The 18,476-nt window shown below is 35.4% G+C and overlaps 1 protein-coding gene across 2 annotated transcripts; it reads right to left on the bottom strand.

Moving 5' to 3' along the window:
* Positions 1–865: 865 nt before the first annotated feature.
* On the bottom strand, positions 866–18,476 carry mbd1b (methyl-CpG binding domain protein 1b). 2 transcript variants are annotated; one of them, XM_056468086.1, is made up of 18 exons: positions 18,395–18,476; positions 18,040–18,133; positions 17,157–17,956; positions 15,217–15,354; positions 14,988–15,117; positions 13,308–13,645; positions 13,136–13,218; positions 12,973–12,998; positions 12,708–12,878; positions 11,555–11,602; positions 9,062–9,094; positions 8,897–8,977; positions 8,523–8,687; positions 7,284–7,496; positions 7,124–7,198; positions 6,844–6,930; positions 4,795–4,905; positions 866–2,042 (listed from the first exon to the last, which is right to left on the bottom strand). In XM_056468086.1, the coding sequence occupies exons 3-18, from the start codon at positions 17,921–17,923 to the stop codon at positions 1,575–1,577; spliced, it is 2,934 nt and encodes a 977-aa protein (XP_056324061.1). In that variant the 5' UTR covers positions 17,924–17,956; positions 18,040–18,133; positions 18,395–18,476; the 3' UTR covers positions 866–1,574. The 2 variants fall into 2 exon arrangements, with proteins under 2 accessions (XP_056324061.1, XP_056324062.1); XM_056468087.1 differs by lacking the exon at positions 18,040–18,133.

Raw genomic sequence — 18,476 nt, 5'->3', positions numbered from 1 at the left:
CGCTACATATGACTTTTTGTGACATCAGTTTTAATTTCGGCACTTAACTGGGTTAGACATATGTATATGGTTCAGTATTGCACAGATTTACATATTCAACTTCATTTACTCATTCATTTTCCTTCGGCTTAGTCCCTTATTTATCAGTAATCACCACAGTGTAATGAAACGCCAAATATTCCCGCATATGTTTTGCACAGCAGATGCATTTCCAGCTGCAACCCAGTACTGGGAAACACCCATTCACTCTCACATTTAATCTCACACTTATGCACTACAGCCAATTTATTCATCCAATTCACTTTTACTGCATGTCTTCAGACTGTGTGGGAAACCGGTGTCCTGACATCTTATCCTACCCATCAAATTATGCTACCAGCACTGTTTGAATTGTTCTGAGGGTGGGGTTAGGGATTAGGTAGGTTAGGGCGATATTACAGCTTTATATCACACTACTCCACATTAAAATTTACACCGATAGCAAACTCTGATGGGTAGCATATTGTATCATCAAAATTACTTTTTGAACAGGAGGTACGATGATCTGACAACCCAGAGGAAACCCACGCAAACATAGGGGGAACATGCAAACTCCACACATAAATGCCAACTGGCCCAGCCGGGACTCGAACCAGCTATCTTATTGCTGTGAGGCGACAATGCTAACCATTGAGCCACCGTGCCACCCCATTCATTTTATTTAGATAATTTTTGATTTAACTAATTAAATACTTGATTAAAATAAGTGAAATTGAAAGCCTTTACCACAGTACATTAACAGGTGAGGTACGCATCTAGTACGTGCAGCAGTTAAATCTTTTACCCTATAAACCCATGATATTTTGGTTGATCTAATACACATGCGCAACAGATAATATGATTTATTAAATAAACAGAATTGAGAATATCCATATGAAATCACATACAAACGATTTAAAGTGTTTTGTAACAGAGGAAACTGAAATTCTGGAAAAACAAAAACATGTTTATAAAAACATTCTGGCTATATTGGATCGAAATTCTCTGCCACCGCTTGCACTATGTACAAAAAAATCGTCTTTCCAAAATCCTAGAGCAGCCTCACCCCGTATCATACAGCAAATATGAAACAAACATGGATCTTCCATCTGATTAATGCATTCTGAAAAATCCCCCCTGAGAAGTACATAAGCATTAAACGAATATCATTGGTGCAGGGAAATCAACCAAAGTGGATATGAAGCACTATAGTGTTTAGTGCGAGGCATGACGTACAGTTAAACTGCTCAATGGTCAAACATGCCCGTTTACTACCTCAATGATGTGCAATGTGTAGTACCATGATGCATCACATACTCAAGGGTTCAAAAAATTATGTTATGTTTAGTGGTCGCTTATTAATATAGGAAGTTTGTCAAGTAAAGCAACCAAAAATTGAGTCGCAAGTCAACCAATTCATCCGAGGACAAACAAAACACTCCAATAATTTTATATTAGAGTAAGAAAATATTTCAATCACACAAATGAGCTGGAGTACAAAATCAGAAATTAAAAAACATATCACATAAGAGCAATATCCAGCTTTCTCTTTCTCTCTACGCCCTTTGTAAAGTCTGGCATTTCTCACAGCGTTCTACCTCTGCTGAAATTAGGAAGTCACAAGTAGCCGCCCGTTCAGGAATCACCAGCTCTGAGTTGTGTTTGTGCCCTGAGCCCTGGCAGACGGAGTGCTTCTCCAGATCCTCAATGAGGGCGATGATCTCAGCCGAGCTGGTGAGGCGAGACGGGTGGCAGTCGTAGAGTTTGTGTGTGGGCAGCAGTGGCTGGTTCTGGACGCTGATGTGGTAGTGAAAGCCGGGCTCGATGTAGATGACTGTGTCTGCCATGGTGGAGCGTTTGGAGCACTGCAGCAGCTGTAACCGCGGCCCGTCCACCACCACGCAGAACCAGAGGACTGGGAGGACCACGCTGCGCAGAGATCTTAAGAGCGGCATCAGCTCGTGGTTCACGTCCATGCCTTGGACAGTGTGGTCGCTGTCTGCCACGCTGAATATCTGAGTGATCTGTCAAAGAAAGAAGAGTGTGGGCACTAGCTATGTTTCCATCCACCTATTTTTATGTGGATTTTGGAAATGTTAAGATGCACATACATTTTTTAAAAATGCACATTAAAAATATATGCGCATAACTGAGTAGGATTAACTTTTTATTTGATAAGAAAAAATGTGAAACTATGATGGAAACACTTTTACCGAATAAATTCCAGTATGCGCATTAAAAAAAGTCATGTGATTTTGTTATAAGAGATCATATGATGATAAAAATAGGTGCGATGGACAACATTATTTGACCCTCATCACAAAATTGCTTTGGTGGTTATGGTTTAACCAAGCGGCAACCTCCCGCTCTCCCTCATGAAGCTAATGCAGAAGTAACTGAAACTGCAATTCATCGAAATTCCACTAGGGCTGGCTCCAAAAAAAGAGCACATTTTGATTGATCCCATGGTTAAAATAGCCAACTTTACAGCAGGAAAAAAAGGTGTTTACAACCTGGTACTAAAACCTATTTTGGCTCGTATAGCTAATATTACACTTCATGACAACTGTGAGGGGGTGATTTTTTTTTATAACTCATCAGTTTCATATATATTAAATTAAAATAAGTCTGCATAATTAAGGCCGTGGCCACTGGAGTGACAACTAAGTCTCACCGGTCGCTGTCATGTCACCTCAGCTGGCTGAACTCGGCATATGCATCATATTTCTTTTTTGTTTTATGTGGATTTACACAGTCAGTTTCCTTGGAATTATTTCTAACAATTATCAGATAATATGGCATGCTGTGTGCACTTACTGTGCTCACAAACCATTCACATGGCCTCCATTTCCCAGGCAAGTGAAATTCTTATTCTTGAAAACTCTTGAACGGTCATCTGAAACGTTGTCATACAGTGTTATGCCTGGATTTCATAAATAGCTTTGCATTTATTAATTCAGACTATATTTGAAGTATTTGGAAGTAATTTGTGGGTTTCTCCTGTAGAAAAATGTCATAAGAACAATGTTTAGTGGCTCAATGTATTACAGTAGTGTTTTTAAAAGACTAAACACTTTATTGATATAGTGTACAACCAAGCCCATGTGGTCAGAACACAAACGAGTCACAGGTAATGAAGTATTAAGCATTTCTCCCAAAGAAAAGCCAGTCTAAGCAAAATGCGTCTGTAGCTCCACTCACGCTCCGCCTCTTTGCCCTTTTTTGGTTACCCCCAGTCAGCACAATAACACGAGAACAAAATGGCAATGGTTGGCCACGCCCACTTATAGATTCATTTGCGCTCTTCAGAAACCTATGGGTGACGTCACGGATACTACTTCCATATTTTTTTTTACAGACTATGGGTTTAACACAGTGTTTCCCAACCCTGTCCCTGGAGGCACACCAACAGTACATATGATGGATGTCTTCCTTATCTGAGCAATTAAGTTCAGGTTTTGGAGTCTCTTCTTTTGTTCTGATGAGTTGATTCAGTTGTTTGATTAGAGAGATTTTGAGAATGTGTACTGCTGGTGTGCCTTTAGGAACAGGGTTGGGAAACACTGGTCATCAGCATCTTAAATGCTTGAAAGTTTTTATTATTATTATTATTATTTTTAAAACGTATTAACATTTATATGTTTTAATGTATGCATTATATCATCTTTGCATCAAAACACAAAAAAAGGGCAGGGCAGTAATGTATGGGGACAGGAGAGTAAATTTGATGATGTTCTCTCCTCTGGCTACCGTTATCAGTCTCACAGTATTTTTTCCTTTTTCTGAAAATCTTGATCATCTTTCTTGTATTATTTGAAGAAATAAGACTGTAAAAACTGTACTTGTTGTGCTCTCCCATTCACTGTGCTTGTTTATCCAGCTATGACGACTTTTGCTATAGAAAAACACGGAAATGTGAAAAGGGTCCATGGATAAACCAGCAGAGCGAGCACATTGTAAAACATATGAAATGTTATTTTAGCCCAAAAGTCCATCACAAGTATGATTATTATTATTATGATGATTGTTTTACCTCCAGGACTGTCATGAGCGAGAGAGTCTCACGTCTGCAAAAATCACTGCATGTTCATTGCGTGTCGGCATTGTCTTCCAATGGCGCAAGTCAATTATGATACAAGAAAAAAACTTCTGCAACTTATCCTACCACATCAAATTCTGTTTTCCTTTCTAATGTGCCGTCAGTTTATCAGGAATTGACTATTTAGTTGTCTTTGATTCATTCATTTATTCACTTTTCGGCTTAGTCCCTTTATTAATCAGGGGTCGCCACAGCGGAATGAACCGCCAGTCTTAGACTCATTGGATGGAAAGGGAGCTTTATTCGCAAATCTTTTATTATAAAATGCAGTTGAGCATAAATTTAATTCACATCTTTGTATGGAAATTTACTAGCTGTTTAGTAGAATGTTCATTTTACTAGCAAACGTTGTTATTGTTTACGTGAACAATTAATCCAATCAAGTTAATGCACTGATTTTTTTTTGTTTGTTTTGGCAATCTTGCTTCTGCGTTTGGTGCGGCAGTTCTTCTTTGTTGACGTCAGTTTGACAACTACAGTTACAATATTTGTAAACCACGCCCCTCTTACTGTTAGCATGCTATGATGTGCAAAAGAAAGCACCGCCTCTACTCAATTTTCCGTTTTAACTGTAAGTATATCAACATAATGAATTAAGTCTCATCAATGTCTGGTTCAGGTGGACTTTAATGAGACAGCCTTATCGTTGGGACAGAATCTGCAAAATGTCTTCTTACCGCTGGGCAAGACTCGCCCTCTGATTGTTCATCCTGCGATCGGTTTCTTTCACTTTTAGAGCCTGGATTCCCTGTGCCGTCACATTGAGTGGCAGGAGGAACGTCTGGTCTCTGTAAATAAATGTGAAATAATCTTATCTTAGTCTATTGACTGACAATTTTTTTTAAAGGAACTAGAGCACATGTCTATATCTGTTCACAAATAAAACATGCTAAACACAAGTGTAACTGTTTGTCCACTTGTTCATGCTCAGAAGAAATGTGATGCTTGATTAAGTTAAGATCACACATGTGTACAGACATAGATAAAAGCTGATTAATGCACAATCACGTATTTAGATCATTTAAAATGACCATCCAATTTAATGTCAGTTTGAGAGCAACATGTCAGACTGTGACACTACAGTCTTATAAGCGCACATTAAAATAAGTTAGTTTTGAAAATGAAAAAAACAAATGAATAAATGACTATAAACTAATTAGAATTTTAGTTAATATTTTAATTTCAATGTATAATATAATAATATTATTTTTTAAATGCAATAATACAATCAAAAAATGCAATAATACAGTTATTACAGCACAGATACATTTACTTTACACTAGGGCTGCACAAAATATATTTTCAGCATCAATATCGCAATGTTTGCATCTGCAATAGCCACATTGAAGAATCTGCAACGTCGAATCAAGATTATAGTTGACCAGGAGCCACAGTTGAAAACACTCAAAATTGTAAAGTTACTCAAATGTTTGTCATTTGCATCAGGCTCGTGATTGTGTAAACATGTCAAGTCAGGTAAATCATTCACGCACGAGAAATTATACTGTTTTTAACTATAAAAAAGATTGTGTACTATACTATAATTGTAATAGTGTTATCCTTTACATTTGATTATTCAATTTGTGTACCTGAATTGCTTTACTGTATTTATCAATACTTGTGATTGATTTATTGTATTTTATGCAGATGCACTCCACTACAAAAGGATCACAGTCAGTCTAAAATTATGATATTTTTCCCCAAATAGAGTTATTCCCATCATCTGGTGAAAAATGTACTCGATATCGAATATGTATCACAATGTCAGTATTTTCCAATATCGTCCAGCCCTACTTTACACATACACAAATACACATATTAGACAGTGAAGCCCGAAATTATTTAGACTAAAAATAAATAATTTTATTTAAGAAATATATATTTTTTCCACAATTATGCTTCTTGTACATCGCCTTCTTATCTTTTGGAAGAAGCCTGTGTCACTTACAGTCAAAATAAACTTGCTGGTTGAATAAAAGTCAAAACTAGCCATGGATTTAAATAATTTCGGGTTTGACTGTACATAGACACACACACATGCATTACATACTTACGTGCATTACATACATGGTTTAATGTTAATATATAAAAGTAAAATGTATCCCAGTAACATCAAAGCTGAATTTTCTCAATTTTTACTCCAAGTTTCACATGATCCTTCAGAAATCTCTAACCGGAAAACGCATTTTAAAAGTGTGCTATTAATTTTCAGAAATAATAAATATTTCTTTAAGTAAAAATGTTTCTTTTTAGTCAAAATTTGCCAGGGGTATGAATAATTTTGGCCTTGACTGTCTGCATGTATGTGTCAAATACATGTACTTGTGCATGCATGTGTGTAAAGTATATGCATGTGTGCTGTAATAATTGTATTATTGCACTTCTTTTTTTAAATTCTGTTAATATTGTTATGTTGGACATTAAAAAGTAATATAAAGATTAAATAAAAATACAATTAGTTTATAGTACTTTTTCCATTACAGTAGACTTGTTTTCTCAAGATAATGTGCTCCCAAGAAAAAAAAAAGAAATTAATACTATCATTATATAGGTCACTTTAAGTCTGCCTTCTGAGAATACCATGTAGAGGAGAAAAAGAGAGGAACAATACCAAATTTATTTCTAATATTTTTACCACTCAGATGAGCTTTGCTTATTTCCCACTCACTAATCTTTCTTTCTTGTTGGTTTTTATTCGTTTAAACAGACAACCATAAGGAGCTTACCCTAGCCACAAAGCCTCTGTTACTGATGCCTTGAAGCCCATTTTCTTTGATCATCTCTGCCTGTCCCGTTCGCACCTGAGGGCTCATCTTCTCCAAAGAGAGAAGACAACAGATCAACATTTCTACAAAGTAGCTTCTATTCAAATAATATAAAAAAATGCATTCTGGCAATGAAATTAGCTGGTTTTGTTAATGGACTGTTGCTTTGAGATTAGTTTTGGAATGATCACGATTTGATTAATTGTATACAGATTTTTTTATGTTTATGTTGAGAACTTACCTCAACTTTGTGTGGATTATAGAGTGGCATGTTGTTCACCATATGACTGTTTGGCACATCAGTATAACTGTAGGCCTTCACCAGTAAGTATAAAAACAGAAATAAGTTATTGCAAGTGAAGATGATTAAGTGGTGATGTTTTAGGAGTCTGCTGGAATACCTTTCCATTGTAACTGGGGTGCAGGAATCGGTCTCGATTCATCAGGTGAGTTGAATTTTTCTGCATGTACTGTTCAGGCACATCATCTGACATCTCAAAATCCCACATCTTCTTAGACCCGGGTGTACCTCGTCCGTATGTGTACCGCGGTCTGCGGCGGGGCACCCAGCCCTGAGCAAGCATCTCCGCCTCATCCATCGGCAACAAATGCTTCTGCTCACACAAACATTGAGACAAAACGGTCATTACTTATTCTATCCAATCTGTTAAGGATCACTGAAAGCTATTTTCACATAGATATACATATAAAGAACACTTATTAAATCTCATTTTGTATTTATTTTCAAATACAGTTATACTGTGCAGAGCTCATCCGCCAAAAAATATGACTTATGAAAATTAATAAAAACAGTTTCCGTTTTTTGCCAGATTTCAGCCTGATTGACTCGTCGTCAGGTTTTGAGAAATTGCAGACAAATCGGTGCTCGTTTACGTGAGTAATATTTAAAATCATGCCATGTGAAATGTGTTCTGATTGAATATAACATCCGTCATTACCTACAGCCAATGAGAGAGCAGCATCCACTAGTATGGGTATCTGAAGGCCAGCGGGAGGTTGGTGGAGAAGTTAAAAGTGTCTTTTCAGTCTATTTGAACCCAAGAAAATGGAGGAAAATCTAGTGGAAATTTGTCAGGAGCACCAGTGTCAGTTTGACATCTGAGAAATACCAAAACCGGGTAAAAAAACGTTGAGGAGAAATTGCTAAATTCCCTTTAAAAGCTAGGTGAGCAAAATAAGTACATTTTCTACAGCACTAAAAGCTTCTTTCTCATTATGTTGTTAATAACAAAAGATATACTACGTGATTTCACATTGTTTCCATGTCACTTCTCACCTGTTTTTGGTTGTGAGACATCGAGACAAAGTTTGAGGATCGAGACAAAGTTGTCGGCGAATCGTCCTATTCTAAAGTCATGCAGTGTGAAACACTCTGTTGCCACAGTGTAGGCACAGCAGCAATGGAAAGCTGCCCCAGATAGTCATCTGTGACGTGACTACTTTGAAAATTGTGGAGTCTGTACTTGGCATTACCTTGTCAAGATATTTTTTTCAGATCATTTTTGACTGATATTATACAATAATGTGAGTTAAAGGTCAATGAAACTAAAACAATACTAAACCAAGTTTCATAAAAACACAATGTATCCCACATAAATAAATTGGTTTAAAAAGCCCACCATAGCCTCTCGTTGGCATTGTCGTAGACGGCATTTCTGCCTTTTTTTATTTCTGCCTCCAAACTTGGGTTTGTCCATGCAAAAGTCGCAGGTTCCACAGTCTGTACGCCGAACACAGCCTTTACACTTTCCACAAGAACGGCGACGCACCTTTGGTACGCCCATCTGCAAATCAAATCAACAAACTTTACTATCTGAAGACAGCATTTAAAGTCTGAGTACAATTTGCTGTATTAAATATTTGCTGTTCAAGCCTCTAGCATGACAAAATAAAAATGCTTTCTATGCCAACTATGAAGCAAGAATTACTACTGTGATCAAGGCTCTTGGATCATGTGACTGCATTGTCTTTAACTGTCCAGCTAGAACTCTACCTCATCCAGGCCATTGTCACCATCATTACCCTCAAAGAACACGGACAGATCCTCTGAGTCACTGTACTGCAGATAAGAGCTCTGCTCACAGAAAAACAACATTCAGATTGGTTCAGAGTAGCTTTACTTCAATCGCTAAAATTGGTGTATTTATAAAATCATTACCTGTGATTCGTCATAATCTTCTGAGACTGAGGGCTGGAAAAATGGAGAAAAATGAATGATAAACTCTTTGGTGGTACTCAAATCATTCAATGAAAAAAAATCAAAAAAAAAAAAAAAGTTCTTCTAAATTTCAAAACAGAATGAAAAAACAACAACTACTACTTTAAACTAACTTTCTATAATACACTACAAAATAAAAAAACAAATAAACCACACTATAACCCACATATTGTGCAATAAAAATATATGATGTGCATTCATTTATACAAATTAAGCATATAAATGAAGTCAGTACTGAAAGTCGAGGTTGGCAGCATGGTGTATTAAGTAAAGAATAAATAAATAAAAGAAAAAAATAAGCAAAGTTTCGAGAACTGGTGAAATCAATTCACCAACTGACTTTTAATTTCAGCCAGCGAGCCTCAGCACTTCCAGTGAACTGTCTTTCCATTATAAAATTGCCATGTTGAAGATCTCTTTTTTTTTTTTTTAATTAGTGATGTTCACTGCCTGATTGATATATGATATAAAGTGGGTATCAGATCGGACAAGAAGCACTGTATTAAATTCCATTTTCCCCGCCATGTCTTTAAAATGTGACAGTTTACTTTACCCCAGTATTGTCAATCAAGTTTCTGCACTCACCTGCTGATCCTGACAGCGCTAGCGGTTAGACTGTCTTTTATCTCATTTTACACTTGAACAACTAAATGAATGTGTAAGTCTATTTAACTATCTGTATTGTAATTACATTACACTATCGATGCTGTAAAAGGAACATTATGAAATTGAAAATAATCACATTAAACTTTCACCGGAAGTTCATCATTGGCTGAAAAACACTAGCTGTGAATATAGCCCATTGTTGTTGTTGTCCAGCATGATTGTTTCCTTTTTACAATGAGGTTTGATTCATTTAAAGCAAACAATTCTAGACTGTCTTTACTTGTTGCTTAAATATGGTTGTGTTTAAGTAAGGCAGAAATGCTGCCTTTTTTATTGTGGAAGTCACTGGTGACTCTCAACTGTCTGGTTACCAACATTATTCAAAATATCTCCTCAAGTTTAACAGAACACACACTTGTTGAGGTTTGGGATCACTTCAGATTGAATGTGTACATTATTGTTTTTGGATCAATTATACCTTTAAATACTGCATCAACTGCATAGAAATGTACTGTCTTTAGCAGGTGGAAATAAAACCTCACATGACATATTCTGTTCTTTAACAAAAAATAAAGGCAAAATGAAAAATCATGGGTGACAAACTTATAACAGTAAAAAGAAAATCGGCACACTGCCACTTTAGCTTTCAAAAATGGATTATAACAAACGCTGTGGTTTGATCGAGCACCTGCCTTCAAGAACCTGTGCACACTTTTGTTTTTGGTTGCTTAATGACAAACTTATAACACCCTAACTGCTAACACAGGAATTAAAAGGGGAAAAGGGGTCAGGCATTTCTAATCAAATGCCTTTGGATTCGCTAAACATCAAGAAATGTGTGTGTTTTCACAATGCCAAGGAGGAAAGACAACAGCAATGATCTTAGGCTATTGTTAACAACAATCGGGGATGGATAAAATGATGATCAAGGACTTTGACACTACCATTTTCACAACAAGGCTGTCAATCTGACAGCTAAAGTTTGGCCAAAATTTGGCCATGCAACAGGACAACAATCCCAAGCTCACCAGCAAACCTCCAACAGAACAGCTGAAACAAAAGATTCAAGGTGTTGCAATAATCCAGTCTAAATCCAAAGCTCATCCTGACTGAAAAGCAGAGATAAGAAATGTGCACAGAAAAAAAAGCCTGCAAACTTTAAAAATGGCGCATTAATGTGAGTGGACTAAAAACCCTAAAGAGCAACATGAAGAACTGATCAAGTCATACAGAAAATGATGACCAAGAAATTGCTGCTAAATGTGAATCTACAGGCAATTGAATACTCATTTTGTCACCCATGGATTTTCCATCTTGGCTTTATTTTTGTTATATAAATTATGACATGGTGTGATTTATGTAAGGTTCTTTATTATGCCCCGATATGGAAAACTGTGGAATCCAATACGATCAACAAAATGTAACATGTCCTAGTTTTCTCACATGACCGTGCCCCGACCCCAGATAAGAGGCAAATAATAAATGAATGAAAGTAGAAATAAATAAATATGTAGAACATAAAAAATAATTTAAATGTGATTTTCTAGCACATGGAATCCCATAAAATACAACAGGAAAAAAATATTATTGAAATAATAATTTATTTGCTAAATATAAAATTATAAATTGTATACTGTGTGTGTGTATAATCATAAATATATAACATCTGATTGCAGTCTCCAGGCAAAGTGTGATCCTCAAAATAATAATCTCAGTGACTACTTTACAAGTATAATGTAGTAGGAGTGTACTTTGTGTAAGGAAAATATTGTAAAAGATGAAGGAAAAAAACAAAAAACAAAACAAAAAAAACTTTATTTCCCTTACTTCTGTGCTCATTGAAGATTCCATGTTTGAAAAATGACCTTCTGAAGGCTGTGGATTAGACAAAAATGGGTTAAACATATATAACCTTTATATGTGCTTTTAAGAAAGATGCATTACATTAATTCAAATTGAAAGCAAGCACAGTTTACAAAGTTCTTTTTGAATCTTCTTTCATAACAATGCTAAAAAGCATGAAAAAAAATACCACAAATGATTTTCTTAACATTAATAATGATTAAATATTTCTTCCGCACAATATCAGCACATTAGAATGATTTCTGAAAGATTACTTAAAGTATTGATGCAGAATATTCAGTAATCATAACAGGAATAAATGACATTAAAAGAAAACAAAATTTGAATTTTTTTAAATGATAAGATTTTGCATTATAATTTATTTTACTCTATTTTGCAGTATTGGTGAATGTAATGCTACAAAATAATGATAAGTATAAATTTTGAAGATAATTTATATGAAAATCATACCGACCTTTTCAGAATCATATTGATCAGTTTTATTTTTAGGAATTGACATCCAGACAAGAAGGCCTGAGAAAGATCTATTTGGCATATTTATAATTGCGGCCAAGAAAAGAAATCACAATGCAGTCACTTCCTGAAACCCCTACAATATAAGAGTCGTTGGAAATTGTATACAATCTTTACGCTATGGAAAGAATTACATTTTCCCTTCGCCTTCAAATGAATGTATTCAGAAATATCTGGACCAAATGGACTGAATTTGTAAGGGCCAGATTTTGTAGAAGCATAAATTAATTGCTATTTAGTTTTAATCTGCAAGGTATGCATTTTCTGATTTAATAACCAGTAAGCTTTCTCTCACAGTCTCCTCCTCAGAATAAAAACAAAGATCTTAATTTATTTAATACGGAGTTTGACTATTAGGTGTATATTTGACCCTCACTGAATTGTGTCTATTTTGTTCTTTTTATAGTTTACATTATCATTTTACCGCTACTATTATTATTTACTTTATTGAAGTTTTTACATAGTGCTTTGTTACTTTCTATATTGTATAAAAAAGCTAAATGATTGGTAGTGGAAAATGTATTCCCTTTTAAGCTGAAAATCTTAATAAAAACATTATATTGATCATAAAAACTATAAACAAAGCCAATATAAAGCACTGTACCTTAAAACCCCTCTCCCTACGAACAGGGTGTAAACATTTCCGTTTGCGACATTTAACAACTTTCCGAGAGTGGATATTTAGTCGATGGCGTAGCCGGCCATTTCGGCAGCTAACGCATTTCCCACAGTCCGCTGTTGTTTGACAAGCCCAGCATCGACCACATGGAACCCACTAAGAACAATAAATCCATAAATAAATACAATACATAAACATACATTTCCTAATCTGTTATACAAAACATTCCATAAAGTAAAAAGACTGTCACCTTTTTGTATGGTTTTCTGCCTGCCACTAATACAAAAAAAAAAAAACAACAACAAATAAAACAAAGATGAATATAATAACTATGTTTTTAAAATGATCCAAATTATGATAAAGCTTATTATTAACCAGCATTCACAAAACTGAATGAATGAAATTAGACTTACATTCTCTATTCTCTATCCTGCAGTCCTTGCACAAAGTTTGTCCTTCTTCATAAGAATAGGTTTTATTACATCTAATGCAGACTCTGAGTACAAAAAAAGCAAAGACAGACATTTCCATCACTGTTCCTAACATTTATACTTTAAGGAACAAATCTAAAAAGGCACTGCTTACCCAAACAAACGTCTAGGACCTCCACTGGCACCATTGACAGGTTTCTCTGAGGCTACAGACACTACAGGAGGAGTTGGATTTGCAGCTTCTTCTGTCAGATCAACAACAGGTTGAGTGGCGACACTTAATGAAGACTTATTTGTCCCAGGACTCACAAAGGTACTGAGATTCGATGCAGTGGTGGCATGTGGAGGATTCGGAGTTGAATGCAAGCTCTTTTTTTGAGCAGTGGTGAAACCTGCTGAAGATGCTGGTCGCTGGACATCTGCCAAATCGCTTCGAACACTGAGCGTAAAGGAGGTTTCAGGGTGTGTCACAGGAGATTCTATTTTCCTTCTCTGTGAAAAGCAGATAGCTGATATCAGTGGGAAACTGAACAGCAGAACTTGAATTGGTCTAATTTTGATGAAGCTTGCATCATTAGCTGTGTTTCTGTAGTTTATTTTAGGGAAAATTCACAAATGGCAGATTCGGATCATTTAAAATGCACTGTGACTGCTGTTTGAACACTACATTCAAGCATTTTCACAACAATCCGTCAAGACATGCGTTCGGTTTAACTTTATGAATTTTATGTGACAAAATCCTTTATATTGTGTTGGAAGATGTAATTCTGGTGTCATAAAATACTTAACATTTATTGCAAAAAAAATGCATTTTTATAAATGTAGTGCATTTTCTTGATATATATTATATAATACACACAAAGTACATACTAGGGTTGCACGATACTGGAAAATTCTGACATTGCAATTTCTTTTCTTTTCTTCTGTGATATATATTGCGATATTAATACAATTTTGGCAGATGACTCTAATAGCTTTATTTGGAATTAAATCATTACCTTTGTAATCAAAGAATTACACTGCGTGTAGAGGAGTAAATCAGGTAAACTGCAAGTATAAATAAATAAGATGGAGCAAAGATAAAAGTGCAATGAAGTAGTCAGATATTCAGGTACAGTAATACGATACGATATTCTCATATTTTTATAATGATTATGATAGATCACAATATCAGCAATATATCATATTTGTAAATGAAGAGGTAAAAATGCATCATAAAATCTATAAGATGTATTTTATTAACAGCAGATAAATATTGTAGAATTGCAACATTGATGTGTTCGATCTGAGACTACAAGAAGCAGCACCACATGTACTGTCGCCTAAGTGGTAAATGGCAGCAGTGCAAAGCTGATGAATTGGTTCAGATCTTTTGTACCTTTAAATAATTATTTGTACTTGGCTACATCAATAATGTATTGCGGGAGGAATATCACAATAAATCAGCTTCGGTGTTTTGTCCTGGCACCATTATTGAATAATCAAATGTAATATAAAAATAACACTGTGCATTCTTCATTGCTGATCAACTATGATAATCCCAACTCCATATTGCAGATGCTGCGATGTAACTATTGCGAATGCACACATTGCAATATCGATGCTGAAACGATATATTGTGCAGCCCTAGTACATACATTCATTCACTCACACACACACACAGATACTGTACAAACAAGTGTGTATGCGTGTAAATCAAATTATACTTAATCTTTAAATAAAAAATTTCTAATGGACAAGCTGAATATGGAAATATAAATTAAATTTGATAGGGTCTTAATATTGCATATACATGACTAGCCAGATAAATAAAATGTGTGCATGCTGTACATACCACTCTAGGTTTTCTACGAGCCCCTTCTCCAAGAAATTGGCCTGATTTAAAATCAAAATTTGTCAGGTCCACAGAATGGCCAATGTGTTTAGTAAGCTCAACCCTGCTTCTTACTTTTCGACCTCTTGGACTGAAAACAAAAGAGAAAAAATTTAATTGTGATGCAAAATAAAAGCCTCATTATGCAAAATGAATCTGTCAAAATTCATTTTAGCCAATGTAAACATACCTTATATAATATGTATCACTGCGTCCTTCACTGGTACCCGATCGGCGAAAAACCTCCTTGCGTTTCCATCCTTTACCCAACGCCGGCCAATCTTCCCACCCTTCATCAGCCTCGAACTGTGTTTTCCTTCTAGCCCTCCTAAAAGAAAAACATACATCTGTAGTCATGCAGTCAGAGTTTCCGCTAGTTCAATTTAAGACCATTATCAATGAAAATGTATAAAATTTTACATTCACAACCTCGTTGCCCTCACTTGTAGCAATTATGTTTGAACTAGCAAGATAAAATATACCATAGAATTAAAAAATACAAATAAAAAATAAAATAAAACTATGTAAAGCAGTGATTCTCAGAGAGTCAGTTTTGACGTCCCTGTGGTTGTATTTTGATCATAAAAATGGCTGGCACTTAAATTAATTCATTTTTAAAATGGACACTTTTGCACTTAATATATATATTTTAAATGCACTTGTTTTAAAATAGTTGATGTATGTACATGTTTATTAAACACCTTTTGTTATAACCAATTTAACTAGGGTTGTTCTGATAACCATACTAGTTTTGAAATACTAGCCATGTTACCGATGCCAGAATTTTTGCAGTATCTGCAAGTATTTGAAACAATAAACCAATCTGATACCATCTCTTTGAATGAGACATGTGCCTGCTAGCTTTGCTTAACACTGCAAAACCAGATTCAGTTCTTCATCGCTGTTCAAAATGCAAACACATGATTTTGTGCTTTGTTGCCACAACAACCGCTGTTAGAGCAGCAAAGAAAACGGTAACACTATTTTATTTAAACTATTTAATATAAAATTCTAAAGTTTTAAAGAGGTTATTTTTCTGTATTCTTTATACTCATTTTTTATATTTCATTATATTTTTATTACTGATTATTTTTATACAGTTATAGTGTAAAACTAGAATAGATTTCTTTTTTCAGTTTATGGTGTTTGATTTGTGGCTGAACCGGTTTCAGTAAAGTACAGTAAATAATATTACAGTTTAATGTCCGATAATAAAAATACGCATTTTACTCTCAACATTCACTCACTGTATGTATTTGTTCATGTTACATAAATGGATAAGTCTGAAGCACATTGTAAATTAATTCTGTCAATTTATACAGGGCTAGAAGTAAACAACTCTGTATCACCGATACCCCGAGCTCAGGTCTCGGAATCAAAAAGGGGAAAAGGGTATTGGAACATCCCTAAATTTAACCAACTGAAATTTAAGATTTGGACCCTTGAGAACTCCTGATCTAAATTAATGTTAGACCAATTTCAATCATTAATTATTATTGTACAGGCATGGGAAAATAAGGACCGGTTTGAAATCAGGGTTTCTGCAGGTTTCACCAGGTTAAATTTAAGATTTTAAAGCATTTTTAAGACCATTATGAATGAAATTTTAGACTTATACAGGGCTAAATGCTAAGGATTTTTTTTCGAATACCCCAGTTGGAAAAGATGTTCACTTGCCCCATGAAAAAATTATTATAACTTAATACATTTAATAAAACAATAATAATAATAATTTAATAACAACAAATATAGGTCAGGTCAGTAAATACATGGAGAACTTTTATTATTATTATTATTATTTTCTTAAATAAAAAGTTAAAAGTTTTATTGAGATGGATTGTTGATGATTGTATGGGTGTTGACCAGACAGCTTTACAAAAACAAAGTGAAATTAGGACCTGTTAAAAAAAAGGTTTAAAGACCTACAACACAATATTTCAGCAGATTTTAGACTTTTTAAGGTCTAAAATGTAGTGTTTGAGATTTTAGACATTAAGACCTCGCGGACACCCTGGAAATTATTTATTTTTTATTTTATTTTAACATTTTAGACTTCAAGACTCTGCAGAAACTGTGCTAAAATTTAAATGATTTTTATTTTTAAAAGTTTGACATGATGTCGGTACATACCCAGCACCTCTTCCGCCTCGGTCTCCAGTGCTTTTCAGAACCACACTCCCACTCCACTCGCTCCCCGCAATGCTCTCAACTTCTCCATCGACGCTCTGAGAATCAACATCTTCACAATCTTCTTCAAGTGGCTCCAACCAGTCACAAGAGGGATTGTCAACATCTTTAGAAGATTCACCTTCTTTCTCGGTTACAGCTTCTTCGCCTTTATTCTGGGTTACAGCTGCTTCACCTTCTTTCTCGGTTACAGCTTCTTTACCTTCTTTCTCGGTTACAGCTGCTTCACCTTCTTTCTCGGTTACAGCTTCTTCACCTTTACTATCGGTTACAGCTTCTTTACCTGTATTCTCGGTTACAGCTTCTTCACCTTTATTCTCAGTTACAGCTTCTTCACCTTTATTTTCAGTTATAGCTTCTTTACCTTCTTTCTCAGTTACATCTTCTTCACTTTCTTTTTCAGTTACAGCTTCTTCTCCTTTACTCTCAGTTACAGCTTCTTCACCTTCCTTCTGAACTACAGTTTCTTCATCTTCCTTCTGAACTACAGCTTCTTCGTCTCTATTCTGAATTACAGCTTCTTCAGCCTTCTTGTCAATAACAGCTTCTCCACCTTCCTTCTCAGCTGCATCTTCCTCTTGGTTTTTGTCCGTGACATGATCCTGGATGTCTGTGCTTGTCGTGGACTCTTTGTTTTCCTCTGAAGTTGCATCTTTTTCCTCGGTTGCTGTTTCTGCAGGTGCTTCAGCTGCTACTTCCTCCGTGTCCATGGTAGTAAAGCCACCTTGTTTTTCCTATTTGAACTACAATAAAAATATATACATTAAGGCATTCAATGTTTTCAGCAGCATAATAAAAGTCAGAGGACTTTAAGTGAAGCTCTTACATCTTAATAATGTCGTGTTATCTGCATACTCTTTGTGCTGTGTGTTATACATTCGATTCAGGTACCGGTATTTCCATTCAACGGTCTATTGTTGCTTTACGGAAGAAAAAACCCAAATGTTTTGTTTACTAAACCTCGACTCTTGGAGCGCTCTAGGTAGCCAACACACTAGGTTTTGAGACACAGCCGAGCAAGTATCAGCGCAAATATTTAGCATGGTGGCTAATGTGCTAGCAAGCGTGAAATTATTGCAAAAGACACTGTAAAGCGAGGTTTCCTTGCACTATTCGCGGAGTTTTGTGCTTCGGTTACATGAAAAGTCATAAATACGACGACGACATTTTTAAATACCTACCTGTAAACCCCTTAACGAGCCACACATTGGTAAATTTTAAATAACTGACACAGAAGAGGAGCCGGAAGTGCTGCTGTAACCC

Source organism: Danio aesculapii, chromosome 11, assembly GCF_903798145.1.
Source record: "Danio aesculapii chromosome 11, fDanAes4.1, whole genome shotgun sequence".
Lineage (NCBI taxonomy): Eukaryota > Metazoa > Chordata > Actinopteri > Cypriniformes > Danionidae > Danio > Danio aesculapii.
The sequence above is the reverse complement of the archived record's forward strand: the minus strand, read 5'-3'. Positions and strand labels throughout refer to the sequence as shown.